Consider the following 21,603-nt stretch of genomic DNA (forward strand, 5'->3'; position numbering starts at 1 on the left):
GCCTTGCGCCCTGTGTTGGCTGGGATTGGCTCCAACAGACCCCCGTGACCCTGTAGTTAGGATATAGCAGGTTGGATACTGGATGGATGGATGGAGGAATAAAACAAATTTACTTACATAAACAAATTGCAATACTTTTGATAAAATTAACACGATATATTAATAAAATAAAATTCGGCCGAGTGTAACGGTCAAACGCTTTGCGCCCTATCAGGTTTAATCAAAATCTAATTAGCTTTAAAGTACCGTATTTGGAACTCAGATATCAAGTGTCGGGCGGCACGGTGGCGCAGTGGGTAGCGCTGCTGCCTTGCAGTTAGGAGACCTGAGGTTCGCTTCCTGGGTCCTCCCTGCGTGGAGTTTGCATGTTCTCCCCGTGTCTGCGTGGGTTTCCTCCGGGCGCTCCGGTTTCCTCCCACAGTCCAAAGACATGCAGGTTAGGTGGATTGCCGATTCTAAATTGGCCCTAGTGTGTGCTTGGTGTGTGGGTGTGTTTGTGTGTGTCCTGCGGTGGGTTGGCACCCTGCCTGGGATTGGTTCCCTGCCTTGCGCCCTGTGTTGGCTGGGATTGGCTCCAGCAGACCCCCGTGACCCTGTAGTTAGGATATAGCGGGTTGGATAGTGGATGGATGTCAAGTGTCATCAAAATTTGTCAATAAATACAAATTGTATGTATCAGACTTCCCGACACGTATATTTTGGTGTGGTGTGGTAGGTGAAGGTGCGCATTGCAAAATTGTTTATTAATATAAAAAAATTAACAATATTTTCAAAAAATGGCAGAAACACACCGAGAGCGTAGAGGTACGAGTAGACAGAGGATCACAATGAGAGCCTAATGACTGCTTGTGCATCTCGGTTTTTCGACAATAAAGGCGCGCACTGCTCAGTTGTGCGTTTTACATAGTCGTGTCATAGCGGACCTGCACTTTAATTTTTACTTCCAGTTGAAATCCATTGTTTTCAAGTATTGAGTACTCGCATTGTCTTTCAGTTCAGATTTTGTGCTCCTGACTTCCTTTTAGGATCCATTTTCTGTCGTGAATTGAATAGGAATAAGTGTGATAGTTCCAAAATAAAATATAATTTGATCTTCTATTTCATTAAACATCAGTTCAACATTCATTATCAAAATAAATAAAATATTCAATCATATATCCTTTTTTTCAATTTTTTAGCCAAATCTAACAATATAAACTAATATAGGGTGGTCCAGATCTAATTATGCAGTTTTTTATTATGCTATAACTTATTAAGTTTATTACACAGAGAATTCACAGCACCTGCCCTGCACATAGAGATTTCACTTAAATTTCGTTTTGTTGCTGATAGATGGCAGCACCTGCCCTGCATTCTAAAATGGCGGGGAGACGATTGCCAGTCGAACAGTTGCACAATTAGATCTGGACCACCCTGTATACCACACAAAATGAACTTACCCTGAATAACGACAGAAACACACCAAGAGTGTAGAGGATCACAATGAGAGCCTAATGACTGTCTATCTATCTATTATATAGTGCCTTTCACATCTATCTATCTATCTATCTATCTATCTATCTATCTATCTATTATATAGTGCCTTTCCTATCTATCTATCTATCTATCTATCTATCTATCTATCTATCTATCTATCTATCTATCTATTATATAGTGGCTTTCATATCTATCTATCTATCTATCTATCTATCTATCTATCTATCTATCTATCTATCTATCATATAGTGCCTTTCCTATCTATCCATCCATCCATTATCCAACCAACTATATCCTAGCTACAGGGTCATGGGGGTCTGCTGGAGCCAATCTCAGCCAACACAGGGCGCAAGGCAGGAAACAAACCCCGGGCAGGGCACCAGCCCACCGCAGATGTGTCCCCCATCTGAAGAAAAATAAACATTTGTTTTATTTTTATGCGTTCCTCCCTGTTTCTTTGTGCCGGGTCGGGTGCCTATATAGCGCCTTTTCACATCTGTGGATTTGGAGTTGCATTGTTTTGTTTTGACAGCATTCACGTTTTAATTCAGTAGTGTGAGATACACTAGACATACAAAATGCACGTGCTTGTGAACTCGATATTTGTTGTGATGTTTTAATGCAAAATGTGAGTTGTGGACACCCAACATTTTGTAAATGTTCCGGCAAAACGAGCTTATTCAGTTTGTTTGGGTTGAAATATGCTATGAGAAGAAACGTTAGAAAACATGAGGAGCTCTTGGCCATTTTCATTTTGTAAAAGTAGCTCTCGGGGTGGGGGGGAAGGTTGGAGACCCCTGGACTAGACAGTGGTGTAGCTCGCTTGCTGATGGACCCTTTAATTAACTTGACTCTGGCCCCTTAGTTGTTTCTTTTTCCTTAATCAGCAGCCAAACAATAATGAGGCAAAAAACAACCTGCCACATGAGCAGCTAACCTGTGAACATCACACAGTATCTTAATATGTAAAGCAGAGTCGATGTGTGTATGTATGTATGTTTGTTTGTCCGCCATACAAATCTGCACCAGGCATCCGATCGCCATCAAACTGGGGATGGGGCTCCTTTGTGACCAGGAGGAGGTCATGGGTTATGTTTGGTTAGGAAAAATGTTCGTGGTGAAGCGCAGGGCACCTTTTCACCGACACAACGTTCGGCACATGTTCCCGTACTTATCATCGACAAGATGGCTGCAACAGACGTTAACGGCGGCGCCATCTAGCAGCACGTTTGGTCCCTGTGCGTTGCTCTTTACCAATGTTTAATTAAATTGCCAAGAGATGGTGGAAGTGTCCAAGTATGAGAAGGCCGGCTGCTTTCATTGAGTGAAGGGGAACTGCCGTATGGATGTAAAACGTGAACGACCCAGCGCGCCTGACTGGCTTTCCGTATTTGTGGTGCTATTTGCTCGCATTCCGACTCACAGTACAATTTCAGTCTTGGTCTTTCTGACTGACTGGTGCTGTTTATTTGCTTTCTGATGTATTGTAAATCACGTACATTCATTTCACTGTGGTGCTTATTCCGTACGTAATACCATGTAACACATTATAATTGTCCTGCTTTTCACTAATATACCCATGCCACCGAAAAAAAGACGTAGAATTAGAAAGTCGACTTCCTATGCCACAAAAAAGTCTATTTCAAGGACGTCTGAAACGTTGCGCAAGACGTGAAGATGTTTTCATACCAACAGTTCTGCTGATTCCGAATGATTTACCGCTTGATTTCAAACGGCTACAATTTCCTGTTCGTTTGGCTTTTGCTATGTCAGTTAATAAGGCTCAAGGATAATCACTGCAAGTTAAAAGCATCAATTTGGAAAATCCATGCTTTTCACACGGACAACTCTATGTAGCATGTTCTAGAGTGGGCAATCCTCACAATTTGCTCATTTTCACATCACAAGTCAAAACAAAAAATATAGTGTATCCAAAGGCTCTGGAATGACCATTTACTGTATATTAACTATTACAATAAAATGTCAATCAGAAAAATGTTTGTTCTATTTCTATGTTCTGTTTCTTTCATTTAGAAAATTCACCGGTTATAGATTCCCGGGCAATGCCGGGTACTCCTGCTAGTGTGGAAATAAAGAAAAGTGAAGGTCTCGGTAAGGCTGATCTTGACGGTGCCCTTAGAAAAAACAGAAAATTAACAGTTTTGGAAATGTCTGCTGTGATAGGATGAGAGAAGCAACAAGCCGTGGAATTAAATAACGGGTTTAATTAACAGCAAGAATTGGCTTCTGATTAAGAGATTGGTTGGAGTGAAATTGATTTGAGTTTGAAGCCCCAATGTAGCTGGTCGTCTTTTGGCTCGTTTCACGTCTCATTTCTGTTTGGCTGTCATTTAATGAAGAAACAAATCAATTCAGAGGACTGAACCTTTAAGAACAGGGCTATGAAAATGAAGGGAAAAGAAATTTATTAGCAGTGAAAGCTGGTCACTGATTAGGAAAAAGAGTTAGAATGAAAACCTGCAGCCACTGCGGCCCTCCAGGCCTGGAGTTTGACATATGTGTCCTAGGGGTTGTCTGGGCAGTGGGGTCCAGGACCGCGTCACTATCATAATCACACGCTGGTGACAAACAAAGGGAATTTGTAATAACTTTTTTTAATCTCTTTATTACAGCAGCTGTAAGTTAGCAAAAGTTAAGTAAACTGTGAGAATGGAATGTGGGAGGTGTGGGTAGCAGTAGTCGTAGTGTGGTTACGACCAAAACGGTCTCCAAACTTTTGCATCTGTTCACGACCACACACTCGGTATACGAACAAACCAGTTCCCCTTTCGGTTTGTGCACACCGATGATTTCCGCACGTGTTCAGTCTCTCCTTGTACTGTACATTTTTCTCGGTGCATCATGCAGAGGGACTCTCCCTCAAAACTGTAACCTCCTCCCAACCCAGCTTCCTCCTCTGGTATAGCGGGTCCACAGCTCCCGTCAAAAAGGCCAGTTTTAATAAAAAACTAAATAAATAAAGTAGGTGCAGGCTCGTGTGCTGCTGAGAGAGAGAGAGAGAAAGAGAGAGAGAGAGAGGCTCATGTGCTGCTGAGAGAGAGAGAGAACAGGCTCGTGTGCTGCTGAGAGAGAGAGAGAGAGAGAGAGAGAGAGGCTCATGTGCTGCTGAGAGAGAGAGAGAGATGGAGAGAGAGAGAACAGGCTCGTGTGCTGCTGAGAGAGAGAGAGAGGCTAGCGTGCAGCTGAGAGAGAGATAGAGAGAGAGCACAGGCTCGTGTGCTGCTGAGAGAGAGAGAGAGGCTCGCGTGCAGCTGAGAGAGAGAGAGAGAGAGAGCACAGGCTCGTGTGCTGCTGAGAGAGAGAGAGAGGCTCGCGTGCAGCTGAGAGAGAGAGAGATAGAGAGAGCACAGGTTTGCGTGCTGCTGAGAGAGAGAGAGAGAGAGCACAGGCTCGTGTGCTGCTGAGAGAGAGAGAGAGATGGAGAGAGAGAGAACAGGCTCGTGTGCTGCTGAAAGAGAGAGAGAGAGAGAGCACAGGCTCGTGTGCTGCTGAGAGAGAGAGATAGAGAGAGCACAGGTTTGCATGCTGCTGAGAGAGAGAGAGAGCATAGGCTCGTGTGCTGCTGAGAGAGAGAGAGAGGCTCGCGTGCAGCTGAGAGAGAGAGAGATGGAAAGAGAGAGAACAGGCTCATGTGCTGCTGAGAGAGAGAGAGCACAGGCTCGTGTGCTGCTGAGAGAGAGAGAGAGAGAGCACAGGCTCGTGTGCTGCTGAGAGAGAGAGAGAGGCTCGCGTGCAGCTGAGAGACAGAGAGAGAGAGAGAGAGGCTCATGTGCTGCTGAGAGAGAGAGAGAGAGAGAGAGAGAGAGAGAGAGAGAGAGAGATGGAGAGAGAGAGAACAGGCTCGTGTGCTGCTGAAAGAGAGAGAGAGAGAGCACAGGCTCGTGTGCTGCTGAGAGAGAGAGAGAGAGATAGAGAGAGCACAGGTTTGCATGCTGCTGAGAGAGAGAGAGAGCACAGGCTCGTGTGCTGCTGAGAGAGAGAGAGAGGCTCGCGTGCAGCTGAGAGAGAGAGAGAGAGATGGAGAGAGAGAGAACAGGCTCGTGTGCTGCTGAAAGAGAGAGAGAGCACAGGCTCGTGTGCTGCTGAGAGAGAGAGAGAGAGGCTCGCGTGCAGCTGAGAGAGAGAGATAGAGAGAGCACAGGTTTGCGTGCTGCTGAGAGAGAGAGAGAGAGCACAGGCTCGTGTGCTGCTGAGAGAGAGAGGCTCGCGTGCAGCTGAGAGACAGAGAGAGAGAGAGAGAGATGGAGAGAGAGAGAACAGGCTCGTGTGCTGCTGAAAGAGAGAGAGAGAGAGAGAGAGCACAGGCTCGTGTGCTGCTGAGAGAGAGAGAGAGAGAGATAGAGAGAGCACAGGTTTGCATGCTGCTGAGAGAGAGAGAGAGAGAGAGCACAGGCTCGTGTGCTGCTGAGAGAGAGAGAGAGAGAGCACAGGCTCGTGTGCTGCTGAGAGAGAGAGAGAGAGAGAGATAGAGAGAGCACAGGTTTGCATGCTGCTGAGAGAGAGAGAGAGCACAGGCTCGTGTGCTGCTGAGAGAGAGAGAGAGGCTCGCGTGCAGCTGAGAGAGAGAGAGGCTCGCGTGCAGCTGAGAGAGAGAGAGAGAGAACAGGCTCGTGTGCTGCTGAAAGAGAGAGAGAGAGAGAGAGAGAGCACAGGCTCGTGTGCTGCTGAGACAGAGAGAGAGAGGCTCGCGTGCAGCTGAGAGACAGAGAGAGAGAGAGATAGAGAGAGCACAGGTTTGCGTGCTGCTGAGAGAGAGAGAGAGAGCACAGGCTCGTGTGCTGCTGAGAGAGAGAGAGAGGCTCGCGTGCAGCTGAGAGAGAGAGAGAGGCTCGTGTGCAGCTGAGAGAGAGAGAGAGGCTCGTGTGCAGCTGAGAGAGAGAGAGTTTCATGTGCTGCTGAGAGAGAGAGAGAGATAGAGAGAGCACAGGCTCGCGTGCAGCTGAGAGAGAGAGAGAGAGGCTCGTGTGTAGCTGAGAGAGAGAGAGAGAGATAGAGAGAGCACAGGCTCGCGTGCAGCTGAGAGAGAGAGAGAGGCTCGTGTGTAGCTGAGAGAGAGAGAGAGAGAGAGAGCCTGCGCGTGCAGCTGAGAGAGAGAGAGAGGCTCGTGTGCAGCTGAGAGAGAGAGAGTTTCATGTGCTGCTGAGAGAGAGAGAGAGCACAGGTTCGCGTGCTGCTGAGAGAGAGAGAGAGAGAGAGCACAGGCTCGCGTGCAGCTGAGAGAGAGAGAGAGGCTCGTGTGTAGCTGAGAGAGAGAGAGAGAGAGAGATAGAGAGAGCACAGGTTTGCGTGCTGCTGAGAGAGAGAGAGAGAGAGAGAGCACAGGCTCGCGTGCAGCTGAGAGAGAGAGAGAGGCTCGTGTGTAGCTGAGAGAGAGAGAGAGAGAGCCTGCGCGTGCAGCTGAGAGAGAGAGAGAGAGATAGAGAGAGCACAGGATCGCGTGCAGCTGAGAGAGAGAGAGAGAGCACAGGCTCGCGTGCAGCTGAGAGAGAGAGAGAGAGGCTCGTGTGTAGCTGAGAGAGAGAGAGAGAGGCTCATGTGCTGCTGAGAGAGAGAGAGAGAGAGAGCCTGCGCGTGCAGCTGAGAGAGAGAGAGAGAGAGAGAGATAGAGAGAGCACAGGCTCGCGTGCAGCTGAGAGAGAGAGAGAGAGCACAGGCTCGCGTGCAGCTGAGAGAGAGATAGAGAGAGAGAGAGCACAGGCTCGCGTGCAGCTGAGAGAGAGAGAGAGAGAGAGAGAGAGAGAGAGCACAGGCTCGCGTGCAGCTGAGAGAGAGAGAGAGAGCACAGGCTCGCGTGCAGCTGAGAGAGAGATAGAGAGAGAGAGAGCACAGGCTCGCGTGCTGCTGAGAGAGAGAGAGAGGCTCGCGTGTAGCTGAGAGAGAGAGAGAAGCTCATGTGCTGCTGAGAGAGAGAGAGAGAGCACAGGCTCGCGTGCAGCTGAGAGAGAGAGAGAGAGAGAGCACAGGCTCGCGTGTAGCTGAGAGAGAGAGAGAGAGAGAGAGAGGCTCATGTGCTGCTGAGAAAGAGAGAGAGAGAGCCTGCGCATGCAGCTGAGAGAGAGAGAGAGGCTCATGTGCTGCTGAGAGAGAGAGAGAGAGAGAGCACAGGCTCGCGTATAGCTGAGAGAGAGAGAGAGAGAGATATATATATATAGAGAGAGAGAGAGAGCGCACAGGCTCGCGTGCAGCTGAGAGAGAGAGAGAGAGCCTGCGCGTGCAGCTGAGAGAGAGAGAGAGAGGCTCATGTGCTGCTGAGAGAGAGAGAGAGAGCCTGCGCGTGCAGCTGAGAGAGAAAGAGAGATAGAGAGAGCACAGGCTCGCGTATAGCTGAGAGAGAAAGAGAGATAGAGAGAGCACAGGCTCGCGTATAGCTGAGAGAGAAAGAGAGAGGTAGAGAGAGCACAGGCTCGCGTGCAGCTGAGAGAGAGAGAGAGAGAGAGAGAGAGGCTCATGTGCTGCTGAGAGAGAGAGAGAGAGAGAGAGAGAGAGAGCACAGGCTCGCGTGCTGCTGAGAGAGAGAGAGAGAGGCTCGCGTGCAGCTGAGAGAGAGAGAGAGAGAGAGATAGAGAGAGCACAGGCTCGCGTGCAGCTGAGAGAGAGAGAGAGAGCACAGGCTCGCGTGCAGCTGAGAGAGAGAGAGAGGCTCGTGTGTAGCTGAGAGAGAGAGAGAGAGGCTCATGTGCTGCTGAGAGAGAGAGAGAGAGAGAGCCTGCGCGTGCAGCTGAGAGAGAGAGAGAGAGAGAGAGAGCACAGGCTCGCGTGCAGCTGAGAGAGAGAGAGAGAGAGCACAGGCTCGCGTGCAGCTGAGAGAGAGAGAGAGAGAGAGAGCACAGGCTCGCGTGCAGCTGAGAGAGAGAGAGAGAGAGAGAGAGCACAGGCTCGCGTGCAGCTGAGAGAGAGAGATAGAGAGAGAGAGAGCACAGGCTCGCGTGCTGCTGAGAGAGAGAGAGAGGCTCGCGTGTAGCTGAGAGAGAGAGAGAGAGAGAGAGAGAGGCTCATGTGCTGCTGAGAGAGAGAGAGAGAGAGCACAGGCTCGCGTGTAGCTGAGAGAGAGAGAGAGAGGCTCATGTGCTGCTGAGAAAGAGAGAGAGAGAGCCTGCGCATGCAGCTGAGAGAGAGAGAGAGAGGCTCATGTGCTGCTGAGAGAGAGAGAGAGAGAGAGCACAGGCTCGCGTATAGCTGAGAGAGAAAGAGAGAGGTAGAGAGAGAGAGAGAGAGAGCGCGCACAGGCTCGCGTGCAGCTGAGAGAGAGAGAGCCTGCGCGTGCAGCTGAGAGAGAGAGAGAGAGAGAGAGAGAGAGGCTCATGTGCTGCTGAGAGAGAGAGAGAGAGAGCCTGCGCGTGCAGCTGAGAGAGAAAGAGAGATAGAGAGAGCACAGGCTCGCGTATAGCTGAGAGAGAAAGAGAGAGGTAGAGAGAGCACAGGCTCACGTGCAGCTGAGAGAGAGAGAGAGAGAGAGAGAGGCTCATGTGCTGCTGAGAGAGAGAGAGAGAGAGGCTCGCGTGCTGCTGAGAGAGAGAGAGAGAGAGGCTCGCGTGCAGCTGAGAGAGAGAGAGCGTGCAGCTGAGCAGGGAGCCTGGGTGTTTGTCTCCGTGTTATTCAATGTTTTTTCATTAGTTTACTATTACACTGTGCATTCTATGGTATAATTAACTATTTTTGTGCTTAAAAATCTTTAAAGAAAATTTATTTACATACAGGTCGTACGGTCTGGGATTGATTAATTGTGTTTACATACAATCCTATGGGGGGAAATTACCTCGGGTCACAACCAAATCGGGTTACGACCAGAGTTTTGGAACGAATTATGGTCGTGATCCGAGGTTCCACTGTACGTAAGATGGGGACCTGCTTGCTTTTCCAAGACAACTTTGTGCAGGCAGATGATTAAAATGTAACGTAAGCTAGAAAGTAGAAACTGCTCTGTGCTATAAAATGAAGCCATTGCAGTTTGTAACAAATGAAAACGACAACACCGGCTGACAGGATACAACTACACCATCGACCCATTTTACACAAGTTGTGAGAAAATGGCCGTCATAAAGTGAGGTGTCAATGGCTCCTTGTCGGTGGGAGATCATATACGGTATATTGCTTGTTCGTCTTTAGTAGTTTCTCCATTTTGAACGGTTTCAGCAGACGGCACCTGATCTTCGCTTCTTCCAGACTCGGTAGTGCCAACCATTTCAATCACCGCACTGTCGGCCGTTGTGACGATTCACCAGCATCAGCATTCTCAGTTACCACCACTGGCCCTCGCTCAGTTTTGAGGAAGGTAGAAATCTCGGTAAGCTTAGCGCTCTTCAATTCCTGTGGCAGGCGTGCCTTACGTTTGGCAGCACCACTCTTATAATGTTTCCCGGGTCCCCTCTGCTACTGGCCGACATGGCGTCGTATGGCGAGAGTATAAAAAGCGTCAAATTGTTCAAATATTCGGCGTTTGCTGACTAACGGGGACCATAACTTAACAATAGAACTGCTGTGATTTACCATTTGTGAGTTCAAATTTTGAAAACTATTGACATCAAAGTACAAAAGTAACAATTATTTACGATAATAATAATTCTTTGTATTTATATAGCGCTTTTCTCACTACTCAATGCGCTCAGCAATTGCAGGTTAAGGGCCCAACAGAGCAGAGTCCCTATTGGCATTTACGGGATTCGAACCGGCAACCTTCCGATTGCCAGTGCAGATCCCTTGCCTCAGAGCCTAATAGTGTATATTTATGCTATCCACGTGACGTCCTTCAAAACTTCTTCCATTCACGTCTCCTATGGCACGCCAAAGCTCGCCAATTTTGGGCATGTGCACCTCTCTGTAGTGTGGACTGGGACGTGTTGTGCCTCCGAACTCCTGAACTGTAAATTCGTGTAAACTGTAGGCCTGCCAAATACGTAATATCATCATGGATTGGATTGGACTGGCCTGGCGACTGGTGCAAACACATCACTGGAACTGGAATTAATAACGCAATGAACTGTGCAAGTGATTGAAGTTATTCCATTTTCTTTTAAATCTATACGGCCCCGAGTGGACCCCCCAAACTCGTAGGCCATTGTGCTTTGCACAATCTGCACAGTCCATTGCTGCGCCACAGGGTCTAGCTGCAGCCTGCAATACCCTATGACACACGTCAGGCGATGCCCACAACGTCGGTCAGAGAGAGTCAGATGACCCTCCTACAACCCTAATCTTACCCATAATGTCATGGGGCCCTGATGTTAACCACAGTCTAATGCTATGGGTGTTACGTGACTATCGTTGAGGGTGTTTGTGATGTTGGGGCGTCACATGACGGAAATCATAGGTACTGCGGTCTGCAATTACACTCTGGGGCAAACTCCACCACGTGCCATTGGCGTGACGTGGAAGTATAGCCTGCTTTAGATGGCATAGCCTACGTGTACATAGCTACAGCCCACCTTTAATGGTGGTGGAGGGTTTGGGGGGGGGGGGTTGGGCTCCATCAACCCTAACACCCTGTGCCCTCTTACAGCTGACGAGGGAGCACTTCACCCAGGAACTGAGGAGCCACTATCAGAGGAGCAACGATACGGACGTCTTCACGGCCACGTGGAACGCCGTCATGTCCACGGTAAGCAGCGGTCAGAAACTCGTGACCATCCGATCTGAAATGGGAAGGAAGTCAGATGTGGGATGCCCAGTCCTTTTCAAGATCCCCTTCCCTGTCAGTTTGGACCGTTTGGCACTTTAGAGGGGAGCCAGTGGACCTTATCTTAATGCCCCTCATTATTCATTATTTCTTAATTCTGTGTTTGTGCCTCACAGTTCCTGGTTCAAAGCCTCTAAGCACAATATGGGTGGGCAATGCGAGTGCTCAGTACTTGTAAGATTTGTATTGTATTGAGGATTACATGTGTCCTGTTCTGTGTATTGTATTGTTTTGACACCCACTGCACACCCAACCTACCTGGAAAGGGGTCTCTCTTTGAACTGCCTTTCCTGAGGTTTCTTCTTGCATTTTATTACTACAAATGTTTGTGATGCGTCATCTGTTGGAGTGACACGTGCAATGTATTTTAATTACTTACATGCACTTTACGTTCACAGGGGTTTTAAAAGCATTGATTGTGGAAAAGTCCAGACCCCCCGTAAGCAGCCAGCACTATTTTCATGTAGTTTTATTTGATATAGTGCCTTTCAATGCTAAATTTAACTTTTGGGAAATTAATGTTAGTGTTATCTATGTATATGGCCTAAAGAGAGCACCTCAGAGAGTAACAACCCAGTGTCTGTGTGTCTGTGTGTGTCTAGCTGCTAGGTCTCTGTCATTCTAAAAGATGGCATATCACAAACATTTTAGTAAGAAAGTGCATTGCATTTGTCACTCCAACAGATGGCGCCTCACAAATATTTGAACTAATGCATTTTATTACTACAAATGTTTGTGGTGCGTCATCTGTTGGAGTGACACGTGCAATATATTTTAATTACTTACATGCACTTTACGTTCACAGGGGTTTAAAAAGCATTGACTGTCGAAGAGTCCAGACCCCCTGTAAGCAGCCAGCACTATTATCATGTAATTTTATTTGATATAGTGCCTTTCAATGCTAAATTTAACTTTTGAGAAATTAATGTTAGTGTTATCTATGTATGTGGCCTAAAGTGAGCACCTCAGAGAATAACAACCCAGTGTCTGTGTGTGTGTGTCTAGCTGCTAGGTCTCTGTCATTCTAAAAGATGGCAAATCACACACATTTTAGTAAGAAAGTGCATTGCATTTGTCACTCCAACAGATGGCGCCTCACAAATATTTGAACTAATGCATTTTATTACTGCAAATGTTTGTGATGCGTCATCTGTTGGAGTGACACGTGCAATGTATTTTAATGACTTACTTGCATTATAAAACACATTCCAACAGTAGGTGCACTGCAAATGTTAACACTGAGGTGCAGATTTCAAACCGTCTTAGATGGGTGTCACAGCTATGAAAATATATTTTATTTAGGCATCTTACCAAGGTGCTGTGTTGCATTTTTCTGTTTCTTAAGTGGCCATAAAGGAGTGGGGATTAACTGACGGCCTTGTAGTATACAGTTAGGCACTGTGGCCACTAGGGGGCGACACACGAGCCTTCAGTGTGAAGCACTTTAAGTTCACAGATGTTTAGAGTGTGAAAGTCAGGAGAGTCCTAAGTGTAGCAATCAGCCCCCCAGTAAGGAGTCAACAGTATTCTCATGTAGAGATATTTTATATAGCGCCTTTTCAATACTGAAGTTTATACAGCTTTTGGGAAATGAATGTTAGTGTTCTCTAAACACATGGCCTAAAGAGGGCGCCACCAAGAATTACAATCAATAATATACTTTTAATGTAGCATCTTCCTATGGAGATTGTATTCTTTTTTTAATATATATCTTAAGTAGCCTTCATCAGGGTTGCACAATAAATGACTTTTGATGAAGTAAGAACCTTGTAGCTAACAGTTCAGTGCTTTAGCCACTAGGGGGCCACATCAAAATATTCAGAAGGAAGCCCTTTAAGTTCCCAGGAGTTTACAGTGTGGAAGAGTCAGGACACCCCTAAGTGCAGCAATCAGCCATCCATCCATCCCCATCAGACCACCCCCCCATAAGCAGTCAATGGTATTCTCATGTAGTTTTATACGATATAGCGCCTTTTCAATACTGAATTTCATAGTGCTTTTGGGTTAATGTTTGTCAGTGTTATCTAAACACATGGCCTAAAGAGGGCACCACAAAGAATCAGAATCAACCTCAATAAAAAGGAGACGTGTCTGTGTGTCTGTCTGTGAAGTGAATGTCAGTGTTATTGATGTAAATGGACTAAAGAGGGCGCTAAAGAGAATCACAGTTAACTCTGTATTTTATATAGCATCTTATCATGTTTGGATGGGGTGTAACACTTTTGTCTTTATTTCTTAAGTGCCCTGGTCAGGGTCACAAAGTAAGTTAGAGAGGATTAGCCAACAACCTTACAGTTTACAGTTCAATGCTGTAGTGAATTAGTGAATTTCCCCTTGGGATTAATAAAGTATCTATCTATCTATCTATCTATCTATCTATCTATCTATCTATCTATCTATCTATCTATCTATCTATCTATCTATCTATCTATCTATCTATCTATCTATCTATCTATCTAACCACCGGGGTGGGGGGGGGGGGGGGCACACCAGAAAATCCACAGTGAAGCACTTTACGCTCACAGGGGTTTAAAAAGCAATGATTATGGAAGAGTCCAGACCCCCCGTAAGCAGCCAGCAGTATGTAATTTTATTTGATATAGTGCCTTTCAATACTAAATTTAACTTTTGGGAAATTACTGTTAGTGCTATCTATGTATATGGCCTAAACAGAGCGCCACAGAGAATAGCAACCCAGTGTCTGTGTGTCTGTCTGTCTGTGTGTCTAGCTGCTCTGTCTCTGTCATTCTAAAAGATGGCACATCACACACATTTTAGTAAGAAAGTGCATTGCATGTGTCACTCCAACAGATGGCGCCTCACAAATATTTGAACTAATGCATTTTATTACTACAAATGTTTGTGATGCATCATCTGTTGGAGTGACATGTGCAATGTATTTTAATTACTTACATGCATTATAAAACACATTCCAACAGAAGGTGCACTGCAAACGTTAACACTGAGGTGCAGATTTCAACCCGTCTTAGATGGGCGTCACAGCTATGAAAATATATTTTATTTAGACATCTTACTAAGGTGCTGTGTTGCATTTTTCTATGTTTCTTAAGTGGCCCTGGTCAGGGTCACACCATAAAGGAGTGGGGATTAACTGACAGCCTTGTAGTATCCAGTTCAGTGCTATAGCCACCAGGGGGTGACACCAGAATATCCAGTGTGAAGCACTTCAAGTTCACAGGGGTATTAAAAAGCATTGACTGTAGAAGAGTCCGAACCCCCCTGAGTGGAGTGAGTGTCATTACCTGCCAACAATGCTTTCATAAAATTTTATTTAATATAGTGCTTTTTCAATACTAAATTTCATGTTGCTTTTGGGAAATGAATGTCAGTGACATCTAAACTGGTGGCCTAAAGAGGGCGCCAAAGAGAATAACAATCCACCTTAGTAAAAGGATAAGCGTCTGTGTGTCCATCTGGTAGCTATGTCTCTGTCATCCTAAAAGATGGCGCATCACAAACATTTTTAGCATGAAAATGCATTGCATTTGACATTCCAACAGATGGCACACCAAACTGACGGCCTTGTAGTCTACAGTTAGGCGCTGTGGCCACTAGGGGGCGATACATGAGAATTCAGTGTGAAGCACTTTAAGTTCACAGATGTTTCGAGTGTGGAAGAGTCAGGAGACCCCTAAGTGTAGCGATCAGCCCCCCAGTAAATAGTCAACAGTATTCTCATGTACTTTTATTTGATATAGCGTGTGGAAGAGTAGTGGGGATTAACTTGGCGGCCTTGTAGTATACAGTTCAGTGCTGTAGCCACTAGGGGGTGACACACAAGCATCCAGTGTGAAGCACTTTCATTTCACAGGGGTATTAAAAAGCATTGCCCTTAGTGGAGTGAGTGCCGCCCCCAAAGCAGCAGCCAACAGTTCCCACCCGTCTTCTGAATCCACGCTTCCTCATTCCAGCTACCTCCTGGATCTCTCTGCTGACACCTAGTGGGGGGCGGCAATATGTGCAATTCAGGAACCTTCGAGACTTGTTTAACCCTAAATTTGACAGTTAACACAAGGGGCCTGTGCTTTCGAAAACATTTTTTTTGTCTTTCGTTCCCTTGAAAGATGATAATAAAGGGGGCTGTCAAAATGTCTGTGAATAAAGGAATCACATGATGTAGCTCGGATTAAACACACAGAGACACTGAGTGATCTGACAAGAGACGCTGTTCCAGATTCTTACATCACCGTCAGCCCCAAAGCAAGTATTCTGCTGCTCCCTAGTGGCAGAACATAAAGCAACTCTTCTTGGACTGGCATTCATCCTATAGCTCGATACTGAAGTGCCCACTTGATGACCTCTTCCTGCCATCCCTCAGCTTGTCACCTTGGTGGCCGAGATTTAAGTCTAGGGTCACCAGTGACGGGTTTTCATCCAAAATGCTAATCATTTAAATGTTTTTTCTGTCCAAGATTAAGTTTGCCTGTGTTTTTTTTATTTATTTATTTATTTTTATAATGATGTGCTAAAGTCACCTGCTTTATCTCGCATTCTTTTCATGTCCAGTTTGACTGCTGCGGAGTTAACAGCGCCGACGATTTTGAAGAGAGCATATTTCAGCAGATAAATATAGATCTGGTCCCGGAGGCCTGCTGTAAGAAGACCCCAAACAGCCAGGGGGCGCATTACCTCAGCAGGGAGAGGTGCTCCATGGGAATGATGGAATACAGAAACACAAAGGTAATGGCCGATTGCTGTTTACTTTCCCATTTAGTTGCTTACGTGACGCTTTTATCCAAAGCGACTTCCAAAGGAGGTCAACCTAATTGAGTAAACATTTGGGAAGAAGTGTACCAGGGCAAGATGTCAAAATTGACCGCCACAAGTGTAGAGCACGGAAACAAAACCCAAGCGAGTTACAATTCCTAGATTATAAAGATCTAACGGCTAATATCAGATCGAAATTCACCAAAGCAAAGGGGTCTTCTTAAAGAAAGAGTGGGGAGTCAGAAGTTTAGATGGAGGTGGGCACCTCGCTGCATGCGAAAAGAGTTAGGACTGAGATTTGATATCACACAGAGGTGGCATCGCCAGGCACCATTCATCAGCAGACCTGAGTGGACCTCACAAAGAGGACCTCACAAGGGTCTCCATAGGTAGGTGCGGACCCACCGACTACATCAAAGATTTGAACTTCACAGCGAGCCAATGTAATGATCGGAAAAGGGGAATGACATGCGCCCACCTCGGCTGGCTGGACACCACATGTGCTGCTGCATTTTGGGCTTGGTGACACACGTTGGTTCTCCTGCCAACACAGAGTCACTGCATTCCCGACGTGTGATGAAACCAAAGCCTGGACTAGAAAGTGGGCGCCGTATGCCATCCAACATGCTTTGATCTTGTGGATGTTGTCTCTCAGGCTTCACTCAATATGGGCCAGTGAAGGGCAGCTGGTCAGCAGTCGCCACCCCAAGGTTACACACTGACTTGGAGGGTGGTCTCCATAATGAGCCAATGGGGACAAACAGGGGTAACAAGAAGGTCTGTCTTTGTCGGGCTGAGTTGGAGATGCGCTTCCTTCATCCAGGTTGGCATATCAATGAGACGTGCAGAAATTCTGGCCCTTCTCCCCTGGAGGCAAGGGCGGGTTCAGCTGCAGAGCTTACATCGTGGTAACGTCTTTTCAGAATCGAGTTCAAGCACACACCAAAGAAAGATGTCAGTAGAGATGTCTATAAAGTAGGGTACGTGAAAGAGGGGGAGGATTCACACGACCGAAAACTGGAGGTGACGCTAGGTGTCTCTCACATGCTCAAGGGAAATTGGGCAAGAACAATGGGCACAGCTGAGTATCACCAGCTGATATGAGAAACCATGGGGCTGAATGATAGGACCTGGGAAGTGTGGGTGAGGAGAGGACCCACCACCAAACTTTGGGGCACCTTCTAACTTGCCTGGTGCACCTCATTGACATCTCTCCTTGTCGGGACACACGGTAGGATCTGCCCACAAGGTTGGACTCGAACCTCCTAAAGGGCAGTCCCTGTGATGCCACAATCAGTGTGGGCAGCAAGGAGGGTGAGGTGGCTAACTGTGGACAGCGGAGGACATGTTGGTAGCTGGAGCCTGGCGTAGCAGCGGGTCGACGACGGGTAATTAGAGCCGCCCCTCTTTAAGCCCGACTGAGCAGGTTCAAGCCGGCTGTTCCTCTCGTTGGCCAGCTGTAGATGAGATAAGCAGGGAATGGGAAGGTCAGTGACATTGGGGTCCAACATTCCTAACCTCATGAGATGGACAGCGGAAGATCTTAGACTTTGTGACACCTCAATCGGCAGTAAGCGAGCTTATGGAACGGGTTATTGGGCCGTTATGTTGGTGGGGGGGCTTGTGACAGGCAGGTGACAAGTGACATCTCCTGGTGGTAGTGGGGACAGGGTTTTGGGTATCGGGCTTAGGTAATGTCAGACCTTTTCTCATGATTAGACCTCAATTATATATTTTTGTGCCATAGGATTACATTGGCACACATTGGCTAAAATAATGGTGTTTTGGGGCTAATAATGGGGGGCGTGGGGGGCTAAGTGTCCGAGTCTAACATCATTCTTGCTCTCTTTGCGCACTAGGGCTGCTACTCAACAGTCGTCGAGTATTTCGAGACGTACATCTACCTTGCCGGCGGCCTGACCATCCTGGTGCTGACCATCGAGGTGAGTTTGTTTGGCTGAGCTGTGCTTTGGAGAATGGCGACACCTAGTGTTCGTTTTGTATTCTGCGTGCAGGGTGATGTATTGTCCATCCATCCATTTTCCAACCCGCTGAATCCGAATCACGGGGGTCTGCTGGAGCCAATCCCAGCCAACACAGGGCACAAGGCAGGAACCAATCCCGAGCAGGGTGCCAACCCACCGCAGGACACACACAAACACACCCACACACCAAGCATACACTAGGGCTAATTTAGAATCGCCAATCCACCTAATCAGCATGTTTTTGGACAGTGGGAGCGCCCGGAGGAAACCCACACAGACACGGGGAGAACATGCAAACTCCACACAGGGAGGGCCCGGGAAGCGAACCCGGGTCCCCAGGTCTCTCAACTGCGAGGCAGCAGCGTTACCCACTGCGCCACCGTGCCGCCCGTGATGTATTGTGTGAGACTCAATTCTGTTAGGTCGGTTACTCAGCTCCCCTAGTGGTGTACCCCACTCTCCTTCCTTTCAGAATAGGAATTGTGTTTTCTTTTTGCGAGGTGAGGACCATCGGGCACGAGACTGGCATAATGCACTAAGCCTACCAGTGCAGATTAAGTTTTATTTTCGCCAGCATCTTCCCTCTGGAGTTTTTTAGGTGTGTTTACTTGTAAAGCGTGAAGGTAGCCATGTCTGTCTGTCTGTCTGTCTGGCCATCCACATTTAACAATTTGGCCCCCCACATGGACCACTTGTGTTGAGATGCTGCCTGTTTATTCTTCAGGGATGTTTGTCAGTTCAGTTTTCATTCGGATACCTCAAACTGTACAAACTTTGAAAATTGTCTAAACTGCCCATTTAAAAGCATCTGTGAATCTGCAGACTCATCCATCGAAACACGGAGAAGCGTTCTGTGCGACTTTAACTTTGAAACCGTAAACTCATTCCTATTTTTTTTTGTTTTTGTTTCCAATATGGAGAAAATGAAAGAATAGGATAGCTTGTAATTATGAGAAGCATTTGATTTTTTTTTTATTAGTGCCGTATGTATTGTGGATATAAACTGCTCAAAAAAATGAAAGAACCACTTTGAAAACACGTCAGATCGCAATGGGAAAAAAAATCCTGCTGACCGTCTCTTCTGCTGTGGACTGATGTGGTGAGGTATGAGGAACGAGAGGATGGAAATGAAAATGATGAACCGACAGAGGGACACCCCGAAAAAACAGGGAAAAAAATGAGGTGCCAGGCAGGCGAGTCCATTTGGCTGAAATGTCATTGCAGCAACTCCAAATTGTCCTCGGTAGTTTGTTGCCCCCCCCCCATGCCTGACAATGTCCTAATGAGATGATAGATGGTGTCCTATGTAATCTCCTCCCAGATCTGGCCCAGGGCATCACTGAGCTCCTGGACAGGCTGAAGAGTCAGATGGACCCAAACATAATGTCCCAACCAGAGATGTTTTATTGGATTGAGGTCAAGCGATCTGTCAATGGTATCAATTCCTTCATCCTCTTGCCACACGAGGCCGGGCATTCCAGGTGGAACCAGCATAGGGTCTGGCAATGGGTCCAAGGATTTCATCCCAATACTTAATGGCAGTCAAGGTGCCGTTGTTTAGCCTGTAGAGGTCTGTGCGCCCCTCCATGGATATGCCTCCCCAGACCATCACTGACCCACCACCAAACCAGTCATGCTGAACGATGTTACAGGCAGCATAAACGTTCTCCACGGCTTCTCCAGAAACTTTCACGTCTGTCAGATGTGCTCAGGGTGAACCTGCTCTCATCTGTGAAAAGCACAGGGTGCCAGTGGGGGACCCGCCAATTCTGGTATTCTATGGCAAATGTCAATCGAGCTCCACGGTGCCGACTAGAGGACGTCGGGCCCTCAGGCCACCCTCATGAAGTCTGTTTCTGATTGTTTAGTCAAAGACATTCACACCAGTGGCCTGCCTGCTGGAGGTCATTTTGTAGGCTCTGCCAGTGCTCATCCTGTTCCTCCTTGACCAGAGGAGCAGATACCGATGGGTCATTCTGATGGGTTAAGGACCTTCTACGAGGGGCCCTGTCCAGCCTGTCTCCTGGAATCTCCTCCATGCCCTTGAGACTGTGCTGGGAGACACAGCAAACCTTATGGCAATGCCACGTATTGATGTGCCATCTTGGAGAAGTTGGACCACCTGTGCCAGCTCTGTAGTGTCCAAGTATGGCCTCATGCTACCAGTAGTGACACTGACCATAGCCAAATGCAAAACGAGTGACAAAAAAGATGAGGAGGGGAAAATGTCAGTGGCCTCCCTCCACCTGTTAACCCATTCATTCCTGTTTTGGAGTTCGTCTCATTGTTGCCCCTCTAGTGCACCAAAGCAGCTGAAACTGATGAACAAGCCTCTCTGCTACTTAACTGACCACATCAATAGCCCACAAGTGTCATTGACTTGATGCTATACTCGGATTAAAAAGTGCTCCTGTAATTTTTTTGAGCAGTTTATATATATATATATATATATATATATATATATATATATATATATATATATATATATTTACAGTCATATGAAAAAGTTTGGGAGCCCCTCTTAATTCTTTGTATTATTGTTTCTCATTAGCTGAGCTTTCAAAGTAGCAACTTCCTTTTAATATCTGACATGCCTTATGGACACAGTAGTATTTCAGCAGTGACATTAAGTTTATTGGATTAACAGAAAATATGCAATTTGCATCATAACAAAATTAGACAGGTTCATAAATGTGGGCAGAGATATGACATCAATACTTAGTTGAGCCTCCTTTTGTCCTCTAGACGTTGTCCTCCTATAGCCTCTGATGAGTGTCTGATTGTGGATGGAGGTCTTGTTCACCATTCTTCATACAAAATCTCTCCAGTTCAGTTCAATTTGATGGACATCCTGCTTCAAATCATCCATAGATTTTCGATGATATTCAAGTCAGAGGACTGTCACAGCCATTCCAGAACATTGTACTTCTCCCTCTGCATGAATGTCTTTATAGATTTCCAACTGTGCTTTGGGTCATTGTCTTGATGGAATATCCAACCCCTGCGTAACTTCAGCTTTGTGACTGATGCTTGAACATTATCCTGAAGAATTTATTGATATTGGGTGGAATTCATCAGACCCTCGACTTTAACAAGGGCCCCAGTCCCTGAACTGGCCACACAGCCCCACAGCATGATGGAACCTCCACCAAATCTGACAGTAGGTAGCAGGTGTTTTTCTTGGAATGCGGTGTTCTTGTTCTGCTATGCAAAGTGCTTTTTGTTATCACCAAATAACTCCATTTTTGTCTCATCAGTCCAAAGCACTCTGTTCCTAAATGAATCTGGCTTGTCTAAATGAGCATTGGCATACAACAAGCGACTCTGTTTGTGGCGTGAGTGCAGAAAGGGCTTCTTTCTCATCACCCTGCCATACAGATGTTCTTTGTGCAAATTATGCTGAATTGTAGAACGATGTACAGATACACCATCTGCAGCCAGATGTTCTTGCAGGTCTTTGAAGGTGATCTGTGGGTTGTCTGTCACCATTCTCACAATCCTGCTCATATGCCACTCCTGTATTTTTCTTGGCCTGCCAGACCTGCTGGGTTTAACAGCAACTGTGCCTGTGGCCTTCCATTTCCTGATTCCATTCCTTACAGTTACAGAAACTGACAGTTTAAACCTCTGAGATGGCTTTTTGTAGCCTTCCCCTAAACCAGGAGACTCAACAATCTTTGTTTTCAGATCTTTGGAGAGTTGCTTTGAGGATCCCATGCT

The 21,603-nt window shown here is 46.7% G+C and overlaps 1 protein-coding gene across 1 annotated transcript in view; it reads left to right on the forward strand.

Annotated features, from left to right (window-relative positions):
- The window catches only part of tspan18a (tetraspanin 18a), a 141,182-nt gene that overhangs the window by 112,264 nt on the left and 7,315 nt on the right, over positions 1-21,603 (forward strand). Inside the window, exons 5-7 of the mRNA XM_028796064.2 lie at positions 10,994-11,092; positions 15,698-15,871; positions 17,758-17,841. Coding sequence (XP_028651897.2) covers positions 10,994-11,092; positions 15,698-15,871; positions 17,758-17,841 — 357 coding nt within the window. The remainder of the gene's footprint in view (positions 1-10,993; positions 11,093-15,697; positions 15,872-17,757; positions 17,842-21,603) is intronic.

Source organism: Erpetoichthys calabaricus, chromosome 2 (assembly GCF_900747795.2).
Source record: "Erpetoichthys calabaricus chromosome 2, fErpCal1.3, whole genome shotgun sequence".
Classification (NCBI taxonomy): domain Eukaryota; kingdom Metazoa; phylum Chordata; class Cladistia; order Polypteriformes; family Polypteridae; genus Erpetoichthys; species Erpetoichthys calabaricus.